This window comes from Pteropus medius, unplaced genomic scaffold (genome assembly GCF_902729225.1).
Source record: "Pteropus medius unplaced genomic scaffold, Ma_sr-lr_union100, whole genome shotgun sequence".
Lineage (NCBI taxonomy): Eukaryota > Metazoa > Chordata > Mammalia > Chiroptera > Pteropodidae > Pteropus > Pteropus medius.
The window spans coordinates 5492038-5506299 of NW_024351731.1; the positions used below are offsets into that span (position 1 = coordinate 5492038).

The window sequence follows — 14262 nt, forward strand, 5'->3', positions numbered from 1 at the left end:
GGGAGAAGAGTTGACAATGATTAATTGGGGTTCTGCTGTGAGTCCTTGGACAGGTCTCCTTATCTGTAAAACGGGATTCATCACAACCACCCCATGCCTTCGTTCATCTGTCAACACTGTTCTAGCAGCTGGGGACGCGGCAGTGAGCAAACGAAGGGAGGGGAGACCGATACACACACACACGGAGACGCCCGGCAGCAAAGGTCCAGAGAGGTGGCAGGGAGGCCTGGTCGGTGCGGGGGTCAGCAGAGGCCCCTCTGAGGAGGGGACAGTTGAGTGAGCCAGCGACAGCAGGGGGCTGCGCTCCCGGCAGAGGGCACAGCAAGCACGAGGCCCTGAGCCCGGAACGAGACCGCTGCGATCGAAGCACAGAAAGCGCGTGAGGCTGGTCTGCAGCGCCGAGGCAGGGCGCCCGCGGTGGGGACGGAAGGGCAGACCCGGTGTGGATGGTCCCAGCGGCCGGGCCGGGCGAGCCGAGGGCCGCGCTGGCTGCGGGGGTGCGGTAAGGGCAGCGGGACACCCACGTGAAGCCAGGATGCTTCCCCCCTGCACTGGGGGCACAGCAAGTAAGAGCAGAAATGCGGAAAACCGAAAGAGAAGCAAGCACTGAATTTCGAAAGCAGAGAGAGCAGGGTTCTCACGGTGGCCGAGCGGCCTAAGGCGCCCGACTCGGAAGCAGAGAGCAAAGCTTCGCAGGCCTCCTACTGACACTCCTAGCAGGGGACCGGCCATTCCCGCCTGGGACGGCCGCTGTCCTCTGGCTTCGTCACTGGGACTCGCAGGCTCGTGCCTGGCCGTGATTGGCAATCACGATCTCATAATGCAAGGGGCCTGAGGGGGAGCTGGCAAGGAAGGAGGCCCTCTGGACAGCCAGGCGTCAGGAAGGGCACAGAGGGATGGGGTGATGGCACACAGGAGCCCAGGGTCGGTGTGAGAGAGGAAGTGAGCGGGCTGGGGCTGGGACAAGGTCGGGGAGCTTAGCACTCGGAGAGGCACCCCAGGGGTTCCCGGGGATGGCAGTGTCTGCTCTCAACTGACCCGCAGTGCAGCTCGGCAGGCGCCTCCGAATTGGTCACCCTGAGCGCCCTCAGAACAAGGCCTGCCAGTACTCAACAGAGAAAATACCGCAGCGCCCCCATCCCCCGACGATCCTGAGCGATGGCAGCCTTTCGTCCTCTTGGATGACTCAGAAGTCAGGCCGGGCCTGGAAAACCACCTGATCTCCACTTAGTACCCTCCGTACTCGGCATTGGGCTAACAGAGGTCTTCTGGTTTCTACATTTCCACACACATCACCCTTTATGAAAGACATTTTTAAAAACCAGATCTGTGGCAACCGCCGGACAGAGGCAGCAAACAGACGCGGACGGTGGGAGCACGCGCGAGGCGCCGGCCTGCAGTCTGCAGAGCCACAGGACGCCAGCGGGCGGGGCGCGGCGGGGGCGCTGCGGGATTGCGGGGCCGGACGGTCCTACCGATTTTCTTGCTCCGCTCCTCCCCACGGCTGTGGGCGATGATGGGCGAGTAGATGAAGGGGCTCTTGGTGGACACGTTCTGACCCAGCAGGCTTTTCATTTTCCGTGGCCGGAGGCTGGTGGGGAGGTTCAACAGCTGCACACGCCTGTTGTTTCAAACGGAACAAAGATACGTCAACTGCCTTGTTAGCGTGGTTTCGGCCGACACACCACCAAACAGCATGAGTTAGGAAAACAATACATCAAACAGCAGCTAACCGAAGAAGGACAAGCTCGCCAACGTGGCAGAACAAAGGAGAACGCAGCGGGTGGCGTGTGAGGACAGTCCGAGGGCCGGGGCAGTGGCCCCCAGGCAGAAGGGCCAGGTGGAAAGGGCTGAAAGCCCGCTGCACTGCTAGCCAGGTGAGTGCCTTCCCCAGACTCGCGCCCCGCCTGCAAAACGCAGCTGAGGCCCCTCGCTCGCACCCTGCTGCGAGGAGTCACTCAGTTGCCCCCTGCACGTCCACAGCGACCGGCTCCACGCAGCGTCCTCCCTGTCCTGTCTCCAGCCTCACGCCTGCCCACCGGGCACGTCCACAGCACACAGAGTGCACCCCACCCCTGAGGTCCAGGCCCACGCACGGACATTACCCGCGCTCTGTAGCTCCACTGCTTCCCCCACTGTGAGGTCTGTTCATCGAGACCCACACTCGGGTCAGGCGGCCTGAATCTGCATTTACTGCACTAACCCACGGAGCCCGAGCACGTTCAGCCATGCTAACCACGCGTGTGCTCGCTCAAGCAAACAGCACCCCCGTCCTGGCTCGGGTGCTGTCACCACTCTCTCCACGTTATCAACAAGGAAATTGACACAGAGATTAAATATATTGCCCAACTCCCACGGCCAGAGATCAGTGACAGCAAAAGACACCATGCTCTTAAACCACAGCACCTGTGACCTCCCTGGTGACCAGCCAGGCAAGATGGGGGCTGGAATCTAGACTATTCCAAGGCCTGAGACTGAAAAGATGGGGAGATGGGGCGGTTAGAGGGTTGTGGCAATGACACTTACTGCTGGTCCTCCTGCCCCGCCCTCGGCCCCCATGCAGGGAGTGAGGCCAGGCGGCTGTGAGGGGAGCCGTGCAGGTCCCTCGGAGACAGAGCACGCTGAACCAGCATGTCAGCCCCCATGCTCTCCCCCACCGCACAGCAGTCCTGGAGGCCAGACGGGGAGAAGGGGCAGAGGACAGGTGCGGCCTGGGCCACCCAGTGACCTCGGGGAGGTCAGCCGCCCTGGGAAACTGCCCGACTTGCATCAGACTCGTGTGCCACGTAAACCCTCATTGCAGTAAAGGTTAATTTTCCTGAGATTTCAGGGTTGATTTTTCCTTCTATGGCACAGGCCAACCTACTAAAGACCCCCTCATAGAAGACCCCCAGTCCCCGCCTTTCTCAGCTGGAAGGAACCCCGACACCTGGCGCGTCCTGTCCCATGCGCAAGCCCCCACGGCGCTTGGCACACACTGCGGCCCCGGAGGGTCAGGGCCACGTGCGTGGTTCTCGTCCAGTTCCCGTGAGAACCCAGGGCACTAGCGGGTGCTCACGCACCTCCGTCCCTTAACTCGACCTGGCACACTCGACTGCCTCACCACGCGCCATCCCTTCAGGAAGCTGTTATCACACGGGATCAGAACCACGTCGTCTGCTATCTGCTGCCGTTCAGCCATGAGCTCTCCGAAGCCTTGTCTGTCTCTAGTCCAGCGCCAAGGGCAATTCTTTAATGCGTAGCTCTCAGCAAACGCTGAATGAATGACCTCCCAAGAGCTGAATTTCAAACTCGGCTTCCAAATCTGTTGAAACTCGATACTCAAGGCTGAGCAGTTCATTACAACGGTGGCAAATCCCACCCTTCATGAACACTCGAAAAATGCCTGCTGCGCTGTGCTGGGACATCACACTGGCCAGGATGCCATGCACGCCCAGCCAGAAGAGATCCCCTGCCCTTGGCCCCGTCTGCACTTGGCCCCTGTCTGTGGCCAGGACGTCTCCCCAGCTAGTGCACAGACAGAACTGTACAATTGGGCAGGTTACTTCACCTTCCTGGACCTCAAGTGTTTCACTTACAAAATAGGAAAAATTAAAGGTCCCTGATAACACCGTGCAGAAAGAAGACATCTCCTCTCTCTGGTTCCATGTCCCATGGGGAGGGCCATCCTTGGGGTAACAGTCTTGGCCCCACTCCGCCCCTCCCCGACTCCTCCCGAGGGCGGTGCTACATTTGGAAGGACGACGAGGGGTGCACTGCTCCCATCCTTCTCTTGGGGCCCTGCTCCCCACACGGACGGAATGGGGTCTGGCCCCAGAAAGAGCGTGCAGTCACCCAGCTTTGCCAGAGACTGGGGTGACATCAAGACGCGAGCCAGCCAGACCTGAGCCGTGCCTGAGCCAGGTGTTCCTTTCTGCTGATTCCATACTCAGGCAGAGAAGGGAGGGCAGTCTGATGCGGGTATCTTCAAACGTCAGCAGGTCACTGTGAGGACCGAGTGCGTTAATGTACGTAAGGCACCTATCATAGCACCTGACGCAAAGCCTTGCCTGTCCCCTCCTTCAAACAGAACTTTTTATAAACACAGAGAGTCAAGTTCCTGGTGCAAAGATGACAACACTGGACTGCAGTGAAGAAACGATGTTTTGGCCCCGACCCTGCCACGAGCTGCGGTGAACCCCGGACGGGGCATGCTCTCGCTCAGCATTTTCCCACCTGTAAAGCGATTCCAATCTACCTGCAACACAGAGCGCTTTCTATTCCATGACCCACTCTCTACGTAAAGAAGGTCACGTGACCTGCGGCGTGGAAATTCCAGACCACACCAACGGTTTGGGAACACGCGAAGGAATTCGGGGGCATGGTGTGACCCTACGGAAGAACAGCTGCTCGAGGCAAATGAGCACCTGCCTGACCGAAGGGAAACACATTCGTTTAGCATGGATCGCAGCAGAACTAATAATACACTTGGTCTGTGAAGCCGCCGACAGGGAAGCGGAGTCCCAGGGATTCCGCGTGGAAACTGCGGACATTTTAAAATCTGACACCTCAGCATGCGGTTGGCTAACGGGCTTGCAGAGCAAGGGCGGGGCACTAATGAGGAACGCGACATAACACGCGACACGGGCAAAAGCGGCCCGCCTTTCCGGCCTTGGGTTTTAACCCCTCGGCCTTATTCACCGCAGAAACACATCTAGGAACCCACTGGATAGCTCTGCACGGATGGGCTGTGGCTAAAACCGGCCACATGTGCCCGACCTGGGCGAGGCACAGCCTGCCAGCCAGACCAGAAATGCGAGACCACCCGCGGCCATTTCTTGTCCCCTTTGAAAAGCTCTGGGTTAGGAAATCCGTAAGGGAGGCACAGACTTGGTGATTGCACCAAGAGCGACAGCAGGTTCTGGGCACGGCAGGACCCCAGAGAGACCACGGGAGCCACCCCTTCCCTGGTACCCGGGAGGCTGACTTTGCTCTTTCATAAACCAAGGAAAACTGCCCTGAATATCGTGGTCTCGAAGCCTTTTTTTGAATAAATGCCTGAAATCCCTTCTCAAACAATATAATTAACTTAAAAGTTTAAATTTTAAAAGCACTAAAGCCACTCAAAGAGTCTCAAAGCTCATCTGACTAAGGGTTTCGATCTTCACCAATTAAAATATCCTCATTAATGCTAGAGCCCTTGGCCAGGTTGAAGGAGCTGTTAGTTCATCAAAGAAAACCATCAACTGAATGAAAGACCCGCTAATTTTCTGTAAATGACATCTACACGCTACTTCAACAATTCACAACTGGCAGTGTGTGGATCATCCACGTGATTCTATCCGGTGCGGTATTCTATGTTGGCTTTGATGCACGTCACCATTTCTGTGGAGAATTATGTAAGGAACAAAATAAGATTCCTTATAGTGCTAACGAAGATTCTTCTGCTTTAACTCTGGGCAGTAGTAACCGGCCACAGGTTTGGCAGCCTCCTGGCACACGGGCTCATGCTGGACCATTACCAAATCCCCAGCATTTACCACTGGGCCAGGCACATCTTAGACACTCAACATATATTGATTAACCGAATTTGATAATAGAATTAAAACAGGGATATATTTTGGCCCCTTTTTTTCCATTAGCCTGCACCAGGATTACCTGAAACCATTTTGGGGTAAACTCAGTCCATGAGCCCATGTTACAGAGAACAGGTAAGTATTCGCCCATAAACTGATGAAATGGTTTTATTGTCAAAAACTAGAAAAGTCCTCAACGGGAAAAAATGCCTCCAATCATCTATTCTAAAACCAGAATCATACTTACGAAACATCACCAACGGTGAATGAGCTCAGGTCTAACAATTCCGCACAGCAATTCACTCACAGACGTGGGCATTTTTCAACCAACTCACCCCGGGACACGCATCGGGAGCTTCAGTCTTCGAATGCGCACGCTGCTGAGCTCCTCCAGTGATGGCAGGGGGTGAACTCAATGTCTGACCTGAATTCTTTTTAATTAAGCTGATAAAGCCCACGTTCCCAGCAAAGGTCCTTGAAGCACCTGGCAAATCCACTGACGCAGCCCCGGACCTGTTTTCTAGGGAGGACCTGGCCCGGGCCATGGGTGCTGCTGGCGCTATCCAGGGGACGGGAACGCTGGCCTCAGAGGCGACACCCCAGTGGCATGAGCACTCAGCCATTCCACAAACCCGCCGAGCTCCAGCACCGGCTGAACACCAATCATGGGGGCCGCCACCTCACTCAGCATCACAGACACCTACCGTCCCCTTTTACGCCTCAGACATCGCTCAGTTCTCTGCTGCCTTTGTCTCGCCAAAGGCTTGCCTACAAGCAGCCGCCTTCATGAAGGAGCGTCCATCCATCACCCGAGACGGTGTGAGCTGTGTGGGGGGCCACCCCAGTGTTAGGGTGCTCAGGCTGCTGTAACAGGACAGCACAGGCCGACGGCTTAAACGAACAGTGGACCTCCACTCCTCACGGTTCCAGAGGCTGGAAGTCCAAAATTGGGTGTGCGTAGCTGGGTTCTCAGGGATGGCCACAGATGCCACCTTCTCACTGTGTCCCCACATGGAGGAGGGAGAGTAAGCCTGGGTCCCCTAAGCTCCTCATAAGGGTGCTGATCCCTCGGGGCCCACCCTCATGGCCTGGTCTAAACCTAATCCTCTCCCAAAGACCCCGCCTCTGAACACTGTCCCACATGTGGATCAGGGGGACACTGCCCGCTGGGCCCACCCCACCCCGGCCAGTGGCAGGGCTAGGTTACTCCGTGCCCCTGGCTGCCAGTCGGAAGTTCGCACTGAGGCACCCTAAGAGCTGAACCACCGGAGCCGGAAGACCTCCCTGTGTACACGCGGTCACACCCCCAGGACCCACAGCTGCTTAGAGCAACACTGAGCCAGCGACCTCCCTCCATGCACCCCAACGCGTGCACCGAACACCCTGTCACACGTGCCGTGTGACAGCCTGAGGACCGCAGGCTCACGCGCCTGCCTCCCCCACTAGGCGAGGATCACTTCGCAGGTAAGAGGCGTACCTTCTATCTCCACACCTGGGCACTTAGTGACGGTCCCCGCGCTGAAAACCTTGCGAAATGAAGATGACCGATTCTTTACTTTCCAAACGATAAAATCTTTGGTGCAGAGAGACCAAATAAAATACGCATTTCCTGACGGCGACTCTGTCTCATCAGAAGACGCACCGTTGCGTCTACAGCCAGCGGGGAACTTCGCACTGGAAGCTCATTGCCATGCCAGAGCTCCCCAGCCCCGAGACATCGCCCCGCGAACATGGGAGCAAAAGACATTCGAGTCCACGTAATCGCCACATGGAGGTTTTTCTGGCTCTGGATGACAGGAATTTAAAAAATAAATAAAGCTGCATTTCAGCATTTCTTGAGAGCGTGACGGAGCTTGATTCAGCTGATTCCGCTTCACGCATAGAAACAAAACTCAGAGCTGACAAGGAGCAGCAAAGTGCACCCCCACGGAGGAGGAGGAAGAGCGCCCTCAAACTTCGGGAAGGGTCCAGATCCGCAGACAGCCTCCCTGCGGGCAAAGTGCCTTCCCGCACTTCCCAATCGATCCAGAAATGGGCATCGTCAGCCCCCGCTTGCGAAGAAGAAACCGAGGCTCAGAGAAGTGAGATAACTCGAACGAAGCCACACGATTAACGTCAAAAACAGGATTTACACGTAAGACTAAGGAACAAAATCTTAGGGTTTTTTTCCAATTTTACATGAAGGGCATTTACTAGGGCGTAGCATAAATAAGACACATCAATAAATTTGAGTTCCTGTCCTTCCCTTCTGAACCCCAAAGAAATGCTTATGCATCAACATCTGTCACGCGTAACCACGGCAGAGAGAAGTCTGGGGGAGGTGGTAGCACATGGCGCGTTCTAGAAATATGACCCGTGGTGTATCTTTGGAGGAAAAAGACCTTGTCTTGACAAGAAAAAAGGAAAGTGACAGAGGCTGAAGAATCGTGGCGCGCGGACGCCACATCGATCCCCATTCTTCATACTTCCTCACGGCGGAAACTCGGGAGAACAGCAACAAAACCAAACTATCTGTGCGCGAAAATTAATCTCGAACCAAAACAAAAGCCCACGTACTAGTGAGAACGGAAGCGCACGGCCAGCCCTCCGGGTCAGAGGGCGTCGCAAGTCCGAGGCAGAGGAAACGCAGCTCGGAGAGCACAGCGCTGCCGCCTCCCGACGGGGCTCGCGGTCCCGGCGCCACAGCGGCCGCGGTCCTGACTCACGAGCATGACAGCTCAGACGCCGGAGGCTGGGCCTCGTCTGGGGCAAGGCGGGGGGCGGGCCACGGCGGCGGTCCTTGTCGGCTGCCTCCCTCCCCCCAGTGCGCCCTGCCTGTGCCGACAACTCTCAGGTCGGGCTTTGTCGGGCTTTAGGGAACCTACACATGCCCTCCTCTCAGCCGCGAGGTCTGGGGGGCTGGCTCAGTTCTGAGTCCACAACCCCATCGGAGGCAGTGGAAAGCGAGGGGACATTCGTGAAAGAAGCTTGAAAGAAAGAAGCGTCTTCTTTCCCCCACAGGCGTTACGGAAAGCTGCCTGCTCTCTTTTCCGGGACGTCAGGGGATGAGAAGCTGCCACTGCCACACGGGTGCCAGCTGGGGCCCGAGACTAAGGCCAGTGCTGCAGAGGACAGAGCTACGAGGAAGAGAAAGGCCGAGTTCTGATGAGGTCGTCTGAATCCCAGCTTTAGCCCTTCCTGACACCTCCCCCCACCCCCCGGATTCTTCAGGTGGACGGGCCACAAAGGCCCTTTCAGCCGAAGATGGTCTGGGTCGGGTGTTCCGTAGACTGCTGGACAGGGAATCCTCATAGACACACCTGTTCACTTGCTCAACACACGTGATTCCCTAGGGGCTACGGAGACGCACTCTTCAAGGAGCTTGTCGAAGAGAAGGACCCCACGTGTCAACACAGATGTGGAATCAAGTTCCCTAAGTACAACAGAAGGAGACATGGCTGACTGTTGGCTAGCTGACCCAGGACCAATTCGTCGCCTCCTCCCATGCCCACATACATGACAGACTGGGAGAGCTCGGCACACTTCAAGCCTATGAGACTGGGGCAGAAGCCCAACATGAATCCGTTGAGAACACTTTTGCTATCCTAATAAACAGAAGATTGGCATCGCTGGCACTGCCACTTCTCCCTTCTTCCTGTCTCGGATGCAGATGTGTTATCTAGAGCTGCAGCAGCCATCTGACAATCATGAGGCAAAGACAGAATTGCAGAGAGGCCACCTGTTCCTGGCTTCTTAATAAATTTTAGGAAAAATAACTTCTTATTGGCCACTGCTAGGTTTTCTGCTCTTTGCAGGTGAAATAATTTGTCATTTATACAGAAGGTATAGTCATTTCTATCTGAGTGGCTTTAGGAAAAGGCTTTATGTAGGAGATGATCCTTTAAGTAAACCTTGAAAGATGACTAAGTACCATCAGGCAGAGTAAGGGAGGAAAAGGCATTTCAAGCAGAAGATGAAGCCTGAACAAAGGAATAAAACCCCTTTAGACATGTGCCTACTCTGACTATTTCTACAAGGGTTACAAGGATGAGTGGAGTTAATAAGACCAGGGGATCACAATCAAAGTCTGGAGACAGAGAGGGCCACAGATTTTGTAAGCCTCGCGAAACAAGGAAATCGGATTGTGCTCTGTAAGCAAGACGGAGCAAAGCGGGCTGTGAGATCCCTGACTTCCGAATCTCCCAAAGGAAGTTCCCTGCACTCTGCAAACGGTGCACACGCTGCTGTGGACTGTGCTAAAGAGCCCACTGCCGCGTTCACGTATCTAACCGCGTGCAGTATTCCCTCCCAGTTCTCAAGGAGACTGAGTCAGAACGACACATGAATGAGTCGCCAGGACAAACAGGGCTTACTTTTCTAGCTAAAAGTCTCCGAAAACATTAATAACGTATCTACACAGAGGACGGGCAGTACATAAAATCAAATTTCTTAAAATAACCCACGACTGCACCAGGTAAAAGAGTATCCTGGCCCCAGGACACCGGGCAAGGCTCGTGCGGCTGCTCGGGGGGCAGTGCTCCCATGCGGGACACAAAGCCCCTGACGGCGAAAGAGAGACGCTGCCAAAGGGACCACGTTCACAGCAGCTTCAGCGGCGCAGGCCTAAGCGGTAGACTGCTACGCCGTCACCCGATCTGTCCTCGCCGATGCTTTAAACAGCCAGGGTATTAAAACGTTAACGTGACAGTATTGTTTTTTTCAATCAATGCACTATTGAAAAATGCAGGGATAAAAACGTCTCCGGGAAGAAAACCACGCTGCGCCAAGCGCTACGCGCACGCAGGGCGCTCTGCGCTTCTGTGGCATCAGTTCCGCAAAACAGCCAACAGCCCCGGGACCGGCAACTTTAAGCCCATTTTAAAGATCAGGAAACTGAGCCTCACGGAGGCCAAGGTCCAAGGTCACACACTGGGGAAGAACAAGCCCCGGGACCCAGCTCTGACCCAGGCTGCCCCTGGGACCCGGCCTGCTTCTCTGCTGGCGTCTCCGTGAGGAGAACATGCACTGTCTTCCTCAGTCCCAGTAACCTGCCAGGACACCGCCACCCCCAGCTCCACTGAACAAACCCTGGACATCTAGGCGCAGCATTTGAAGCCCAGAAGGTGCTGTGAGGCCCAGGAGGATCTATTAGGGAGGCTGTCTAGATTTAAGAACGATCCAGGTCACGACGCAGATAAATTATTAAGAAAGGCTTATCCAGTCTTCAGTTTTTTCAAAAATGAATCATGCCCTTAATCCCAAATCAAACACATCGTACTTGAAGCCCTACTCACAGGACGGCCCCACCAGCCCCCGTGGCAGTGTACACAGCGACGAGGAGGAGCGTGCACGGGAGGACACCTGCCCTGCCTCGGGCCTCCCCGCCGAGGCGCTGCACGTCTGCTCCGAGGGGTTTCGGCACCGCCTCAGGCCACAGTCCGGCCGTCTGGACGGGGTGGCCTGCCAACGCCGTCCGATGACCTCCTCAGTCCCAGAGTGCCCATCAGGACATCTTAAAACCCAAGGCTGGCCTGCCAGCGACATCTGTGCACAGCGACCCTTTCCGCCCCACTGCTCGGGGGCAGATGGCGCTCGCTCGGGTGACAGAACGCCTCGTGCGGTGGCGCTGCCCGGCCTGCGAGGACACGCAGGGAGAGAGAGGGCAGCTCTCAAGCACTGCCTCGCGCTTCCGCACGCCATGCCACCGGGTTCCCCAACAACCACTGCCATTCTCTTTTGATAAGCAAACTGACACCCAAGGAGATTAAGTGACTTGTTCATGTACCGCACAGCCTTTCCCGCCATGTCACAATGCCCAGTGGGACCTGGGGACGATGGCCAAGCCAGGACCGCCCCAAAGATGCGTAGCACTCCCACTGGGTACAGCCTAAGGTCACAGCACTTCCGTGGCCAGCAAAATGGCAAATTTCCACTGTGTTTTCAGTCTTCACACAAGTCTTTCAGAAACTCAGAATCATTCCATGAGATTCGGTCATAAAATTTTTAAGTACCCACTCGGCACGTGCCACAGAGCCCCCATCTCTAACACTTTACAATCTGCGACGAAGGACAGTCCCCTAAACAGGTCGCTCCGGGGCTGTGCGCCTGGCGAGTCCATGAGAGAGGCGAGCGGCGGGGCCTCTGGGAGCCCTGGGGACGCCTGCAGCCCCGGGTCGGTGGCGGGCAGCAGGGGAAGCGCACGAAGCGCTCCCACGTGCAGTGAGTCACAGAACGAGCCTTCGACAGATTGACATCAGGGAGAGGAGACATGGACTCGGACAGGGGTGGCATGTCAGTGAAGCCACCGGAGTGCATGTATGTCCGAGGGGCCACACCCACACCCTGGGCGCCTGCGCCGTCTGAGAAAAGGGAAGCTTGTAAGCAGGAGAGTGACAAGGCCAGGTCTGTGACTGCAGCAGAGCAGTCATGACACAGGTGGACGTGGGCTTGTATCTGGCTCTGCCATTGAATAGGCACGTGACTATGACAGTTACAATGTCACTGGCCCGACTCTCCCACTATAATACCCCTGCTCATATGTCATAGGAATGCTGATGAGGTCTGACGAGAAAATGGACCGGATACACAGCCGGTGACAAACAGACACTCCTGTAAAGACGTGTACTCACGATCGGACGAGGGGACGATGTTCCAGAGTGACGTGCACCCTTCACGCTCCGGCGGGGCCCGGCTTACCTGACGATGGGAAGCTTGGTGAAGGGCACGGGCGGCAGGGTCAGGCCATCCGGGAGGGTGATGACTTCCATCGTCCCGGGGCACTTGGACGTATAGTTCTCCAGGCTCTGAGTCACGTCTTTCTTTTCTGATGGAAAAATAAAAACAAAACGACGGTTAATTAAACAAAAGTAAACGTGGGAGGCTTTATTTTATGTAGCCAAAAATAAAATTCTTAAGCCAATGTCTAATGGTCCAGTGAGCCCAACCTTCTAGTGGAAATAAGGGGGCAGTGACCACAAGAGAAAAAAAGAAAGGAGAAGTTATATTCAATTTATTTAAATAATCACTAGAAGCTGCTCCGTTTAAGGACCTGTGGCTAAAAAAGAAAATTAAGTTACTACCTTCGAGGAAATTTCATTTTCCAAGAGAACAAATTCTCACCAAATTCTAAGAAAGTCGCAGGTAGGCAGGACCGCAGAATCAGTGTATTTTATTACTTAAGAAATATTTTTCTACCAAGCAAAATGCCAGGCCCCATTCCCAAGGAGTTCATAGTCCTTCTGCATAAAGACATTTAAAAGAATAATCACAAGTTCACACATTTTATGCCAAAATAGAGTTTTGTGAGATAAGACGGTTTCTCTCCACTTGGTCCCCATCCCGTCCACTAGGAGGGAGGAAAAGAGGCTATAGGCGACAATAAATAATGTTTGCTTATGCTTACAACGCACTCCAAACATCTGCTCACGGACTCTGTACCTGTCACACTGTAGAGCTCAAAAGTGCTTTCCTGTTCTAAAACTCACAGTAACTCGGGCAGGCGGGCGTCACTGTGCCCATTCTGCAAATGACAAAGCCGAGGCCAAGTGAAGTTGAGCTATTTGTGAAAGATCACGCGCTTGGCCCTAAGCCTGCGGTCGTGTCACCGTGCTGTTTACAGGGACGAAGTTAAGGAACTGGGGGTGGGCGCGGGTGAGGGATTTAATCCTTCTGGCCTCCATTTCCACTGTCACTGCTGACGGAGGAAGATGTAAGACTGGGAGAGACGAGAGTGACAGAGGGACACAGCCATCGGGGAGGCCTGCGGCAATGAAGTCAGAGCCGAGTCTGAGTCAACGGCACGGCCTTTCCCGTCTGTGGTGTGACCACCTCAGGAAGCCAGTCAACATCTCTGGGCCTCACCTTCCCACCTAAAGAACGGCTAGGAATGAAATGAGATCACGCGCTGGCAGCAGAAGCCGGGAGACACGGGCAGCGAGCACAGTGGAGTGATGATAACTGTCATCATTATCACACATTCGCACACACTCGCACTGAAGGAGATGTGAGGATGGGTAAATGGCTACAGAGTGAGGCCGAGTGCTCTGCCAAGGCTGGTGACCATAAATGACAAATTCCCAGGCAAGGACTTCACAGACTGCGGGAACATATATTCATGGGTAAACTGCTGCCACAGGAATTTTCTATGTCTAGGCATCATTCTTTGGGGAGCGAGAGGGCAGAAAAGCAACCGGAATTAATTCTGAATACAACACAGTTATGTTAATCACAACATGAACAAAACTGTTTAAATAATCAAATCATCTTCAATTTATAGATGATAGCTCTCCCACGGGGCTCCGGCTGACAGCGCGTCAGTGACCTCATTTGCCTAATGCTAGGTAGAGCACTCGGGGTCTAGGTATCTCGTTAGCGTGAATTATGCTCTCTCAGCCAACCCTGCTAAAATGAAGAAGGGGATGAATCTATTTGCGATGCCAAATGCCACTTGCAGACCTCCCCAAGAAGGAAAGGCACGTGCAGCACATCGCTGGGCTGAGCCGTGGACGGCGCTCCTGTGGAGGACCACGCGCAGTGAGTGCCACTTGCTCGTTTTGAGGGCTGATGCCGGTATGAAAACCAGCACATCGCGATTTCGCAGTGTATCTATTCTTGTTTCTTCTAGGTAATAATCTGAGACGACCATGTTTGCACTGGGTCAGTCATGATATTATAAACAGGTAGAGAACAGAAAGGCAGGAATATTTTCATCAGAATAACATTACTGATC

At 54.8% G+C, this 14262-nt stretch overlaps 1 protein-coding gene across 3 annotated transcripts in view; it reads right to left on the minus strand.

The window, feature by feature from the left end:
• Positions 1-14262, minus strand: part of TRAPPC9 (trafficking protein particle complex subunit 9) — a 321573-nt gene that overhangs the window by 248655 nt on the left and 58656 nt on the right. For all 3 annotated transcript variants that reach the window (XM_039845905.1, XM_039845906.1, XM_039845908.1), the window contains 2 exons: positions 12231-12357; positions 1476-1621 (listed from right to left, as the gene is read on the minus strand). In XM_039845905.1, the coding sequence (XP_039701839.1) occupies positions 1476-1621; positions 12231-12357 (273 nt within the window). The remainder of the gene's footprint in view (positions 1-1475; positions 1622-12230; positions 12358-14262) is intronic.